Raw genomic sequence first — 14,099 nt, forward strand, 5'->3', positions numbered from 1 at the left:
CCTGAAAAACTGTAATTTCAACAGTCACTGTTTCCCTGCAGGGAATGCTTGCTCTTGCTATGTTTGGTTTTATTTTCACTCTTTCAGCTGTCTCTTGAATTATCACCAATAACAATTTCTGCCTGAATGAAAAGCTGTTCCGTTACACACAGTCACCAAGTAAAAGATAACTGTCATTACTGAACATGTGGCATTTTTAAGGAAAGCCTGCTGATTATCGTACAACCAGCTGGGCAATGTAACTAATCAGCTTCACGTAGTGTTAATGTTGGACACAATACGGTTTCAAACACACAATATAGAGGACTGAATATGATTTGAAACAACAGCTATTTTTCAACAGCTATTTACACTGTTAGTGAATATGATTTGTTACAACCTGACTTCACAGCATGAAACATCACTTCAGAAACTGTACTTAGTTTTGTCCATTGGTGGACATAATACAATTTGAAATGAGGCTCCTCATATACAGACACATTTAGTGGCTGTTAGATTACTTGATCCGCAGCTGAAACAGTTATAAGTGTTAGATAGTATTGTGTAGGTCACCAGTATGCTTCCCACTTCCTGTAATTACATATCATTTAAAATTTAAAATTTCTGAAATGTTCTGGGCCTGAATGTTGTGCTTCATTAGAACATTCTCTGTATGAATAAATTGGAGCACTCACTACTGAGGCAGGCAGTTCATCTCCACGTATACTTTATGTGTGCTTAATAATTGTGTTCTCAGTTGAAGTATGAATTCCTGTTGATGACCGTGCTCTTATAAGCGATATTCAATTTTCGATTCTATATGAAACCATCTATGTTAGTAAGCTACTATTCTTGAACACAGTACTAATAATAGGTTGCCTATGTAACTGCTTCCAGCAGTAACAATAATCCAATTATAAAAATTTTGGGTGATTATTAACCAAATTTAAAACTGTTAAAGTGCTGTTTTAATCTTCTCATTAAGAGGTATGATTTTATATTAAAAGTTTAACACAGTAAGGCAAGTACTATTGTTAGAAATTGCATGTTCTTCTTCAGGCAGCATGGCTGATGGCACACAAATACCCTGATTATATTCATGCAGTATTTGAGAATGAGAGCAATTAGTGACACAAACTTTACACGTAATTTTAAACCTTCATGAAACTTCTCTTGCTCACACCCCACACAAAATGATTGAAGGAAAATGTTTATCACTTATGGTACTATATCTTTTCTGTTCATGCAGTCAAACTTCAACATCTGGAACAATGTTTTAATTCATTAATTCTTTATTACTGACTCTATTTACAACATAGTTTGCAGAGAGTATTCACATATGCACCTGCAAAACTATATCACTGAATGACACATAGTTCAAGAGCTATTGTGTCATAAGTAGTCAGATGCATGGAAAACTAGCTTTTGCTAAAAATGGCAGACAGTTAAACTTCAGTATCATGAGTCATGTTTTAATTAATTACTTATTTACTGTTAACTCTATTCATAAAACACTTTGCTGACAGTATCTACATGTATCACAGAATGTATTTGCAAAATTATGTCACTGTATGACAGGCAGTTCAGAAGGTAAGACTTCAGAATAATTGAGGTGTGTGAAAAACTAGCTTAAAATGGAGTGTAAATTACACAGACGACATTCATCCAGTGTTTCATGATGAAAACACTAAGTGCCTTCCAATAAACTTTAAATTTTTATAAACTATTTTTGCTTACATATTTAAAGTCAGATATTCAACACATTAACTCATTTGTAACATAATTAGACATTTGAAGCTGTTTTATACATGGTAGTTTGATTATTTAAGGAATCAAGGGTTTACTGACAAATCCTAAATGGTTACACCTATTTGAGAACACTGCCAAATTCTCTTTAAACCTAGGTATCTCAGATCACTCTGCTCTGCTTATAGAACTAAACTTTAAAAAAGAGCTACATGCTGAGCTGAAATCAAATAAGAGTCCCGAGTTCACAAAATATGTTAAAGCATATAAAAAACTATTTAAGAAGATTGCAAAAGCAGCAAAGGAAATGGACAACACTAAATTCATTAAAAACCACACAAATAAATCCAAGGCAGTATGGACAGTAGTCAAATCTGAACCTGGAATCAAACCTAGCAACCAGGAAATCTCTAAAATAAAGGTACAAAATAAAATAATTGTACATCCTACTCAGATATCAGAAAATTTTAATAAATCCTTCATAGATGTAGCAAAATCTGATGTTGATGTAGTCTCTTATCAAGGCAATGTACATTTATTTGGCTCAATTCAGAGCAAGAAAGAGAGCCTACTAAATTTAACAAAGTAACAGTAAAAGATGTAGAGAAAACTATACTAAATGTAAAAAATAAAAATTCTGTGGGATGGGATGAAATACTTGCCAAAGTTATTAAGGCAGTATTAAATATAATAACACATCTACCACACAGCATAATTAATCAATCACTTGAAGATGGGCACTTTCCAGACTTACTCAAATAAGCAGAAGTCAAACTAGTATTAAAGAAAGGCTCCAAAGATGACATGGGAAATTCCTGTCCAATTTCTCTTCTTCCCATGTTTCCTTAAGATATTTGAAATGATTGTTGCAATTCAAATCCAAAATTTCTGATACAAATACAATGTTATCTCAAAAAATCAATTTGGATTCCAGTAAGGCAAAAATACAATTAATGCAATCAATAAATTTGTGACTAAAGTTAGTTCCACTTTGGACAAGTCACAAAAACCTGTGGGAATCTTCTGTCGTTTAGCATTTGACTGCATGAATAACTCCATACTATTATATAAAACGAAAAAAATGGAATTATGTGTAGCACCTTACAGTGGTGTAAGTCATATTTAATGGAGAGAAAGCAAAGGGTTGTCATAACATCACGAAAAGGGAAGTACTCCTCGAAGTGGAGAACCATCTCACAGGGCTGAGTTAGGGCCCAATCCTCTTTCTTTTTTTTATGTAAATGATTTACCCACAAATATAAATTATCATTCAGTTTTATTTGTTGATGACACATCAGTACTGGTAGAAAATAAAAACACAGAAAAAATTCCTGAAAATTTCATAGAAACTCTAGAAAACCTAGTTGTTTGGTTCCATCTAAATGGCCTAAAGCTAAATATATCAAAAACACAGCTGATGCAATTTAAGACAAAACAGTCTTGAATAAATGATATTCACATTATTCAAAGAAGCCAGGAGCTAAATGAAACAGAACATGTTAAATTCTTAGGAATACAACTGGACGGAAAACTATCATGGTCCTCACACATAGATGATCTAAAAAATAAACAAAACACCCTGTCGTTTGCTATGACAACCTTAGCCAATGTCACTAGTATAGGCACAAAACAAGTAGTATACCATAGTTACTTTGAGTCAGTAGTGAGAGATCTTAATACAACTAAGCATCAAATAATTTCCAGCATAGTTACAAAACTAGAAACAAATAAAGCTTCATGCTGCCTACACACAGGCTTAATCTTTTTACACAGACTCCACAATATATGGGAATGAAGTATACAATAAACTGAAAGACACAAATTTTAGAAAGATCGAAACTGAGGCAGTAAAAAGATAATTGTATAGCACTCTGGTGCAGAAATGTGATTACTCTGTTGATGAATTTTTTGATGACCTGACCATCTGGACAGGATAAAAAACAATAATAATAAATAATATTCAGATTTTATTGTGATTATATAAAAATATTATATTCCATGTATAATTTATCATAGTTATAAGCTGACAATTCTCCTGTACATAAAATCAATGATTTAACTTGTACATTATGAGACAATAAAATTCTGATTCCACAGATTGTAGTTGATACTACAATTTTCTGCGCTCACAGTGTGGCATATCTTATTCCAGATCTTTAATTCATGGAGTGGTTGTGCACCTAGCTCCTGACAAAGGAAACAAAAGCTCTGGTATCCAATGGAAAAGCTATGTACACATGAGATCCTCAGTTTGAGTGGGGTTTTGGTATTTGTTGATGCTGGGCAATGCAGTGTCGTTTTATGACAAATGCTGTGGGTGGCTTAGATAGATAGCAGCCCCATGTCCACATTTCTTGAAAGCAAAACACATAGCAACACACTGTCGATAATTCTGCCAGCTGTGACTGCAGTAACATTCAGTGTACAATTTCCTTATTTTTGCTGTACCTTGTGCCCTACCACTATGATAATTGCTACAGCAGCAACAACAACAACAACTACTACTACTACTACCACTACGATTACTGGAATTTCTATCTGCTCTACTTGTATTTTTGCCTGAGCTGACAAAGAGGACACATTTCTAACTACATTTCTGACTGGCTAACTTGCACTTTTGTGTGAGTGTTCTACAGAGCCTGTGGATGATGATGATGATGTCCTATCATCAGTTGCTTTTAGGGAATGATGTTGTCAAGCACTGCATAAAAAAGGGGATATGTCTGATGTCAACAACTACTGCCCAATCTCTCTTCTGACTGCCTTATCCAAAATTCTTGAAAAAGTAATGTATTGTAGAGTAGCTTCCCACCTTTGTAAAAATAACATTTTAACAAAATGTCAGTTTGGTTTCCAGAAAGGTTTTTGAACGGAAAATGCTATATATACTTTCACTAATGAAATATTAAATTCTCTGAGTAACCGGAAATCACCCGTTGGGATTTTTTGTGATCTCTCAAAGGCTTTTGACTGTGTAAATCATGGAATACTTCTAGATAAGCTCAAGTACTGTGGCATGAATGGGGCAGTGCTCAAATGGTTTTAATCATACCTAACTGGAAGAGTGCAGAATGTTGAAATCAGCAGTTCACATAATATGCAAAAAACTGGTGATTTCTCAAACTGGGGAACAATCAAGAATGGGGTGCCACAAGGTTTGGTCTTGGGTCCTCTGCTGTTCTTAATATATATTAATGACTTGCCATTCTATATTCACGAAGGTGCAAGGCTGGTACTTTTTGCTGATGATACAAATATAGCTATCACATCCAACAGACAAGAATTAACTGATGAAATTGTAAACGATGTTTTTCAGAAAATCGTTAAGTGGTTCTCTGCAAATGGGCTCTAATTAAACTTTGACATAACACAGTATATACAGTTCCACACAGTAAATAGAATGACACCATTAATAAATATAGACTTTGATCAGAAATCAGTAGCTAAGGTAGAATATTCAAAATTTCTATGTGTACGCATTGATGAGGGGTTGAACTGGAAAAAACACACAGAGGATCTGCTGAAACATTTGAGTTCAGCTACTTATGCTATTGGGTCATTGCAAATTTTGGCGATATACATCTCAGTAAATTAGCTTACCACACCTATTTTCATGTCTGAGGCATGAAGGGATCACCAATTTAGTATTGGAGGGTAGCGTGGAGGGTAAAAATCGTAGAGGGAGACCAAGAAATGAATACACTAAGCAGATTCAGAAGGATGTAGGTTGCAGTAGGTACTGGGAGATGAAGAAGCTTGCACAGGATAGAGTAGCATGGAGAGCTGCATCAAACCAGTCTCAGGACTGAAGACCACAACAACAACCTATTTTCATTCTCTGCTTTCATATGGCATCATATACTGGGGTAACCCATCATTGGGTAAAAGAGTGTTCATTGCCGATGTGTAATCAGAATAATTGCTGGAGCTCATCCAAGATCATCCTGCAGACACTTATTTAAAGAACTAGAGATCTTCACTGTAGCCTTACAATATATATATCTTCACTTATGAAATATGCTATTAAAAACCCGAATGAATTCAAAAGTAATAGCAGTATACATGGCTACAACACTCAGAGAAAGGATGATCTTCACTACTCAAGGTTAAATCTAACTTTGGCTCAGAAGGGGGTAAATTATGCTGCCACAAAAGTCTTTGGTCACTTACCTAATAGCATCAAAAGTGTGACAGATAGCCAAATAGCATTTAAAAGAAAATTAAAATAATTTCTTAATGGCAACTCCTTCTACTCATTAGATTAATTTTTGGATATAGTGAGTGGGTAATTTCAAATTTCCCCAACCACCCTCCCCCCCCCCCCCCCCCCCCCAAAAAAAAATTAAGTGTCATATAATATTTTGTGTAATGTATTATCTTGTATGGACACCTTTTATTAACTTGACATGTTCCACATCATTATGAAGTGTCGTATTCATGATCTGTGGAACAAGTACTAATCTAATCTAAGGCTACCAATGTGCCACACCTATGTCACCATTGGACGCATATTGTGCTGTGATGAATGAACTTTCGTTGTATCCTACCTACTCATCGGGGTGCTTAGGAAACCTGCTTTCTTGAATTGCCAGACAAACATTCAAGCAAATCATATTAATTAATTTTATTTACAGAAAATAAATGACAATAGTTAACTTTGAGAAATACTGATGATTTGCGAGCAAAGGGTGACAGACAAACGAGAAATCTCTTCAGTATATACAATTTGGAATACAAGAGAAGTAATACAGTGAATGCTTCCATCCAGGTCACTGGTCTTGACACTTCTCATAGAACGTGCAGAACTGGCCACAGCCAGCCAGGTGCAGTGCTTATGTTCTCTTTGCCTAGATGGCACTGTTGTTGCATTGTCATCCCAGAGAGGGGTCGGTCTGTGTACAATTGGCTGACACCATCTTCACAGATTTCTCTGCTCTAATGTTCCTGACTGGCATGCCGGCACTTGACTTTATGCCAGAACATTCCTGCCCCCCCCCCCCCCCCCCCCCAAAGTGACAGACAATCATTGTGTAAGGAGCTTGACAATGGGAGGATAGGCAGGATTGTGGATGTTGCACTGAACCAGTAGCTGTGACTGCAGGGGACATCAGGCTTCTGGTCATACCCCGCCATCCAGCCCTCGCTCTGGCAGAAACGTCCCTTGGAAAATAACCAGAAGGGTATGTGTCCACCTCCTGAAGCCCATAACCAGCTGTAGAATGAATCTGATGCTGCTGTGGGGCAAGTCCAGCTCCATCAGTAGGACAAGAGGAGGCCGAGGAGGTGAAAGCTCCATCTCCACAGGGTCGTCCAACTGAGTCACGGTGACAGATTATCGTCATTGCAGTGGCCACACTGTCCTCGAGATCTGTGAATCTGAGGGAGAGACACAGAAGGATTGTGATGCACATGACAGTGCCGAATTTGATTATGATGTCAGTGCTGAAATCTGTCGGGACCTGAAATGAGACACGCATGCACCAAGTCGAGGAAGGATCTCGCATTGCGCCACTAGGGACCCTGTAAAACACAATATCGTGTGGTGCAAAGTGATACTTGTGGACTTCCTTTGGCGCTTGATGCTAAGGAGGGTGGAGCTGGTGAAGCAGTGTCTGATGGTGGCGGCCATGAAGCAATTCCACTGGCGAAGGTCTATCTCGTGGATGTGAGTGACAGGAGGTGAGAAGCAGATGCAATGCTTCATCCCTCGTGTGTGAGGTGCGGAGTTTGGCCATCTGCTGCTTCAAGGTTCTGACAAAACGTTCCACTTGCACTAGTTAGCTACTGTATGCCATTGCATTCACAGAACTATTCAAATTCATTTGACGTGAACTGAGGGCTATTGTTCGCCACTATGATTTCAGGCAAACCTTTGAGGCAAATAATAGAGGACAATGCCCGAATTGCACTATGGGACATTGTTAAGTTCATTGCCACAACAAAAGGAAACTTGTTCAAATAACTTTCGGGTCTGCTGCCAGGTGACGTCATCGGACACCGCCGATTTTTCGACAGGAGCACACCCTGCCATTCTCAAGGCACAGCATTTGTGCCTTGAGAAAAGTTAAGGTCTCACAAAAGGAAACTTGATATAAGAGTCTACCACAATCAACCTACAGGTTTTCCAAAAAGCTCCTGCAACATCTATGTGCACACATTGCGGTGGTGATTGTGACTTAGGCCAAGCAGTGGAATTTTGTGGCACCATACACAATAGCCAATGCCTCTTTCTCTATTTGTGAATAGTTACACTGACTTTTGACAACACTTTTGATGTGAAAGCAATTGGCCTGTCTTTATCACCAATTCTGTGCAAAGCACTGCGCCAATTCTGTAAGAGGAAGTGTCAACTTGCAACACAACTAGTTTGTCAGGATTATAGTGAACCAAGCATTGTTAACTGAGCAATGAATCTTTCAGTTTCTGTAAAGCTTCTTGGCACTTACCCATCCAAACAAAGGGAGCGTTCTTGAAATGCAAGCAGTGCAATGGAGATGTGATTTGTGCAGAATTCAGTATGAACTGAATATAATAGTTCATTTTCCCTAAAACTGACTGCAATTCTGTGACGCTGTGAGGGTCTGGCAGGTCCCGTATGGCTAACAAATGTGACTGAAGAGGATGTACACCTTGACTGTTTATGACGTGACCAAGATACTGCAAATTGGGTTTAAAAACATCACACTTCATCAGATAACACATGAAATAAAGCACACATATCTGCAATGTGTTTTTCAGGTGTACAACAATATTGTCCAAATAGTTTGAACAGTTTGGTACTTGAGCAGTCAGCTACTTCAAATACGATTGAAAAATGGTGGGTGCGAAAGCACTGCCAAAAAGCAAATGCAAATATTTAAACAAGCAAAAGTGAGTGTTCACAACACACACATTTGAGATTCTTCATCTAGTGGTATTTGAAGAAATGTTTTGCACAAATCAGTTTTTGAAAAGTAGCGACCAGTGCCGAATCTATTCACAAGATCCTCTGGGCATGGAAAGGGGTAAGTATCAATCACAGTTTGGGGGTTGACTGTAGTCAACAGACGCGAGTGCAATCTGAAGGTTTGGAGAGCAAAACTAGTGGCCTTGCCCATTGACTAGCTGGTATGGGCACAAGTTCTGCTATCTTGCAAGTCTTTAAGTTGTCCAATAATGCAATGGGTACAGTTCTGGCCTGGCAAAATTTTGGGTGGACATTGTCTTTCATAGTAATATGTGCAACAAAATTGTCTGCCTTGCCTAAACCTTCAGAAAAAGTTCAGGGAATTCTTTCAGCAAACTAGCTACACTGTCTTTTGCATTGAATGCAGACACTGACAACACATTGTCCTGAATTTGAAAGCCAAACTAATCAAAAGAATCAAGACCAAATATGTTCTCACAATCACATGATTGTAGTACAGTGAAAGTTATAGTTCATGTATGTGAGTGATACATAGCAAGCAAAGTATATTTTCCAAGAACGGGATTGTCTTGCCCATTATAAGCTATCAGGTGCATGCTAGTTTAAGACAGGCATGGGGAGCCTAACAGTTCATATGTGTTATGATTCAGCAGTGTACAGAGGCACCTGTGTCAAACTGAAATTTCACGTTTTCCATTAATACACAAATGAACAAAAAGTTTGTTGGACTGGTGTAGCACTGAAGAAACTGTTCACTTGCTAGTTTTGCTAATGCCTGCTGCACGATTTTAATACTCTACATTAATTACATGGGCCATGTGACAAAATTTTTGTGAGTGAGCAGAATTCTTATGTTTGTTCTGCTGCAAACAGATAGATTGTACATGACGTTTCCTGCCACAAGTGTAATACTGTGCTTGTCTGGCCAGGCAATCTTGGAGTTTGTGCAGTGAATAGCACTGAGGGCATGACCTAATTCCATTTGCCTGTTTAGAGAGCTGTTTGCGTGGCATGGATAACTGTTTATGTGGCATGGCACACGCAAGATGCCCCTGCCTGATGGGCTGCTCACTAGCAAGGGGTGACTCAACTCAACATATTTTTGGCTGCTCAAATTTTTCAGCTGACATGGCACCTTAATTATACTGATCTAGTATTTGCACTATGTGCTGAAATGATGGATTGAACTGTTTCAAAATCTGTTCTCAAAGTTTGACATTGGTGACATTGCACACAATCACATCATACAACATAACATCTGAATATAAAGCACCACAAACACATCTGCATTTGCATTTCCTTGTCATACCCTACAAATCTGTTACCTACTAGTGATAAGTTTGTTCTGACCTTTATAACAATTGAAGACTTAGTACCTAGCTGCTACCACATTCACTTGTTAGTCATAATAGTTAATAAGCAAATCTACAGCCTGTTCATAGGAAAGTTCACTCAGAGTTGCATTAGGGAATAACTTCTGTATGAGGTAAACCACTGCACTTTCTACTACTGACAATAAATAATGGAGTTTTAGAGCACCTGATATGTTGTGAGCAATAATGTGAGCTTCAGACTGTTGCAACCACTTGAGACATTCCTCTTGTTCATGAAACTGGCAAAAAGGTGGTATGGCACTCAGAGTTACTGTAGTGCCTGCTGCACCATATTGGTGGCTTGAGCAATGAATAGCTGCTGTACTGTATTTAGTAGAGTTGTGATTTGTTGACTCTGAAACTGAAACGCCTGTGTCGGCTCTGTTGTATCTATCCTTGAAACTGTGGCACCTGAGGAGGGGTGGGAGAGGTGGGGTGGGCATGTTGCAAGAGACAAATGCAATAAACAGACAATACAAGCAACATATATAAGTAAAAAAGCAAAGAAAATTTTTGCAATGTCCACTTTAAAACACTGATTAGCAAAAACACTATAAAAGACACTATTAAAGCAAGTAAACACACCCCTGTGAAGGAAAGACACTGTAGAATTAAGACACCAGCAAAACACAATATCCCATGACAAAACAAAACAGAGAATCAGTGGTGGCTGTCAGCTCTGGGTTCTTTGTACATTTCATTGCCAATGTTATATCCTACCTACTTGCCAAATATGGGGTGCCTAGGAAACATGCTTTTTCAGATCACTTGACAACAGTTCAAGCAAATCGTATTAATGAATTTTAGTTACAGACAATTTATGACAATGCTTAACTTTGATAAATACAGATGTGTTGTGAGCAAAAGGTGACAGACAAACAAGAAATCACTTCAGTATATACAATTCATAATACAAGAGTTATACAGTGAAGAGTAATACAGTGAATGCTTCTATCCAGCTCGCCAGCCTTGATGCTTCTCGTAGAACTCACAGAACTGGCCATGGCCAGGCCAGTGCAGCACTTATAATCTCTTTGCATGGAGGGGGTTGCTGTCACATTGCCGTCCTTGAGAGGGGTCAGTCAGTGTGCACTTGGTTGATGTCTTCTTCACAGCTCTCTTTGCTCTAATGTTCCTGACCTGTCTGCCAGCGCTTGAATTTATGCTGGATCATTTTGAATGTACATTGGACCACTGATACAAAAAATGACAGAGACCATAGACACTGGACTATGGGAAGCATATGGAGATTGAACCACTGCTCCCAAATGTGGAAGTACTATGTCAGTAGAGGAACAAGTTACAAATGCCCTGTCAATGACACCAATTGTAAATAGAGCTTTGGCAGGGATATTGATCTCCCTTCCTCCTATATCACCAGTCCCAGTTTCACTACAGGCACTAACTCTTAAAGGGTATAGGGATCTAATAACCCATCATTCTAGTGGTATGGAGATGATCTCAGAGAGCAGCAGCAATATAATTTATATGACACACAGTTCTGCCTTCGGCAGCTATGACTCAAAGGATTGTAGCCCTAAGGGTATGGCTGTTAGCCCTCTATAGGAAATAAATATACAGCCAAGCAAGTGGATTCTGTTTATATCTCATCACAGAGGCCTTTGTTACACTGATTCTCAAATATAATTGTTACCTCAATTTTTTGGATGTTGACTGTTTCAAATACTGTTTTATTGTGTGGTGTTGTTTAAGGAAATTCTGGTTTTGTTCATGGGTATTAACTTGGGTTCATATTACTTGCAGTTGTAAAATTAACTTGGCTACAATACAAAGTAAACACCTAAGACAAGATTTGTACTGAGATGTGGTCTTTATTGCTAAAACAAACACATTTTTTAAAAATCAACAAAATTCCAGGAAATAATCAGCAAGTAGGTGATTTGGTAGTGATAATGTATAAAGAAGTAATTCATGATAGATTATGGGTGTGCATTGATGAATAAAACCCAGCAATATAAACACAGCATTTCTTGACAGAAAATGTCATAATAAGTCAAATAATGGTTGTTTTATAAATCATAGGGTGTGTTCATTTAGAGAGCATGTGAATAATGCTGTGTGAGAGAATATTAGTATTATCAACAATAAGATTAAGTTCACTGTAATGTCAGAGTCATTAAGAATGCAAATCACCAGTAACAAACTATGTATGAGAAAGTTAATAAAGACACAGAAAATAATTGCTTCAAGTTGTTTGTACCATTGATCATTCAATGGTCATTACAGTAGTTTCAGTTTGTAGTCTGTATTACCTGCTGTGGTGAAGAGTGGCATGTTTGAAGACGTGGTGTTACAGTGCCCTCTGGTACAGCGAGGCACAGCTTACCATGCTGGATAGTATGTAGGTGTGAATTGTATGCCCAAAGGTTTTGTGATGTGGACATTTCACTGCACAAGGCAAGTGATACAGGTGACTTTTCATTTTCAACTTGTAAGCAATGTGATCCTTGACGTAACTGGCCAAATGCACTGCTGTCTTCATTTGGAAGTCTGAAATGAAAAATTATAAAACTTGTTTACAGGAAACTAACTCAGAGCATGTATCAAGGATGACACTGTCCAAAATACTTGTATCCTATGAAATAGTTTATATATTTGTTTTAAAACCATATTATGGAGTATTCAATTATATATAACATACAAGATTAATAATGAATGGTATAGCACTTTTGTGTGGTAACTGGATCTCAAAGGAGAAAAACCTAGTCATTATTGTTTTATAAAAACATGAAAAACTACAGATATCACTAAATAAAAAGTTATTCTGAACATCAAGATAAACTAATAACAAACTGAAATGAGAACAAGTAGCCATTCTCCTACGTCTGATTTGTGTGTCACACCCTATCTGTCTCTTTCTCTGAACTATGTATTTTCAGTGTTTGGATCTATGAATGTTTTATTCCAGTTGTTACTTTCTAAGACATACATGACAGCACATAAAATTTCACATACACAAACACTGCTTTAGAAACTGTGTGTGTGTGTGGGGGGGGGGGGTGAGGTTTGGGAGAGAGTGGGGGGGGGGAGTATTTAAATTGGAAAATGCATCAATTAGCTCCAGATGAGTGGTTGCTTACCTTCATTTTAGATTATTGTTGCCATCTTGAACTTTACATTATCATAGTAAAATGAATAATTGAAAAAAAGTCATTACTTTGATCAGTTGACTTTCATACTCCGCCACTTCCTTACCAGCTACCTACACCTTTCTGTGGAGTCTAACCTATTACAACTGTGCTTTTTTCTTGTGTACAAAATGATACACAATCAGAAAATTGAGCACAGAATTGTAAATTACTTTTGATATCTATAAATAACGTAGTTAATAAATTGTAGGTAATGAAGTTATGTGTAAGTGTGTACATATAACTGCATACAGGGTATTTGGAAATTCCAATTACATACTACTAGGACTTGTAGAGGAGAGTCAGTACATAGAGGGGAGTGCATGCATTATATTTTGAACAGGATCCCATGTCCAGAAATGTTTGCTAGGTAGTTACACAACAGGTTAATCATGGCGGGGAGTGGTTATGTCAGGTTTTCTGATGTTATTTGACATCTATCCCACCTCTCTGACCTCATTCAAGCTTCATTCATGTGTCTGTAGGTGTTAGAGCAACATAGTTCAGTACACATTTGAAGAATACACTGACATGATCCTTCTGAAGCTCATAGTAATGAAAGAGCTGCTCATCACCTTTATGAAAATCATTCTCCACAATGTCTGACTCCTTTACCTACGCTTTTTGCCATAATCATACAATGTCTTCACTGTCAGCTCACGTGGCTGTGGTGCTCCACTGAGATGCTGCACATCCGAAGAGAGCATACTGCATCACACTGAAGGGAACATGTCAAAAAGCACACAAGCAATTTCTTTGGCTATTAACTGGTGGAACTGCAAAACAAGTGATGTACTGGGTCATGCATAATCAATTACTTGCAAAGACAGTCACATTACCAACATGTTTTCAAATGGTTATAGCACAAAAATGGTACATTTCTGACATGGGCTCCAATTCAAAACACTATGTACTCACTCCCCTTTACAAGTCTTAGAACTTTGT

The 14,099-nt window shown here is 37.8% G+C and overlaps 1 protein-coding gene across 1 annotated transcript in view; it reads right to left on the bottom strand.

Annotated features, from left to right (window-relative positions):
• The window catches only part of LOC126298822 (polypeptide N-acetylgalactosaminyltransferase 16-like), a 535,244-nt gene that overhangs the window by 14,503 nt on the left and 506,642 nt on the right, over window positions 1-14,099 (bottom strand). Inside the window, exon 13 of the mRNA XM_049990289.1 lies at window positions 12,279-12,516. Coding sequence (XP_049846246.1) covers window positions 12,279-12,516 — 238 coding nt within the window. The remainder of the gene's footprint in view (window positions 1-12,278; window positions 12,517-14,099) is intronic.

Source organism: Schistocerca gregaria, chromosome X (genome assembly GCF_023897955.1).
Source record: "Schistocerca gregaria isolate iqSchGreg1 chromosome X, iqSchGreg1.2, whole genome shotgun sequence".
NCBI lineage: Eukaryota > Metazoa > Arthropoda > Insecta > Orthoptera > Acrididae > Schistocerca > Schistocerca gregaria.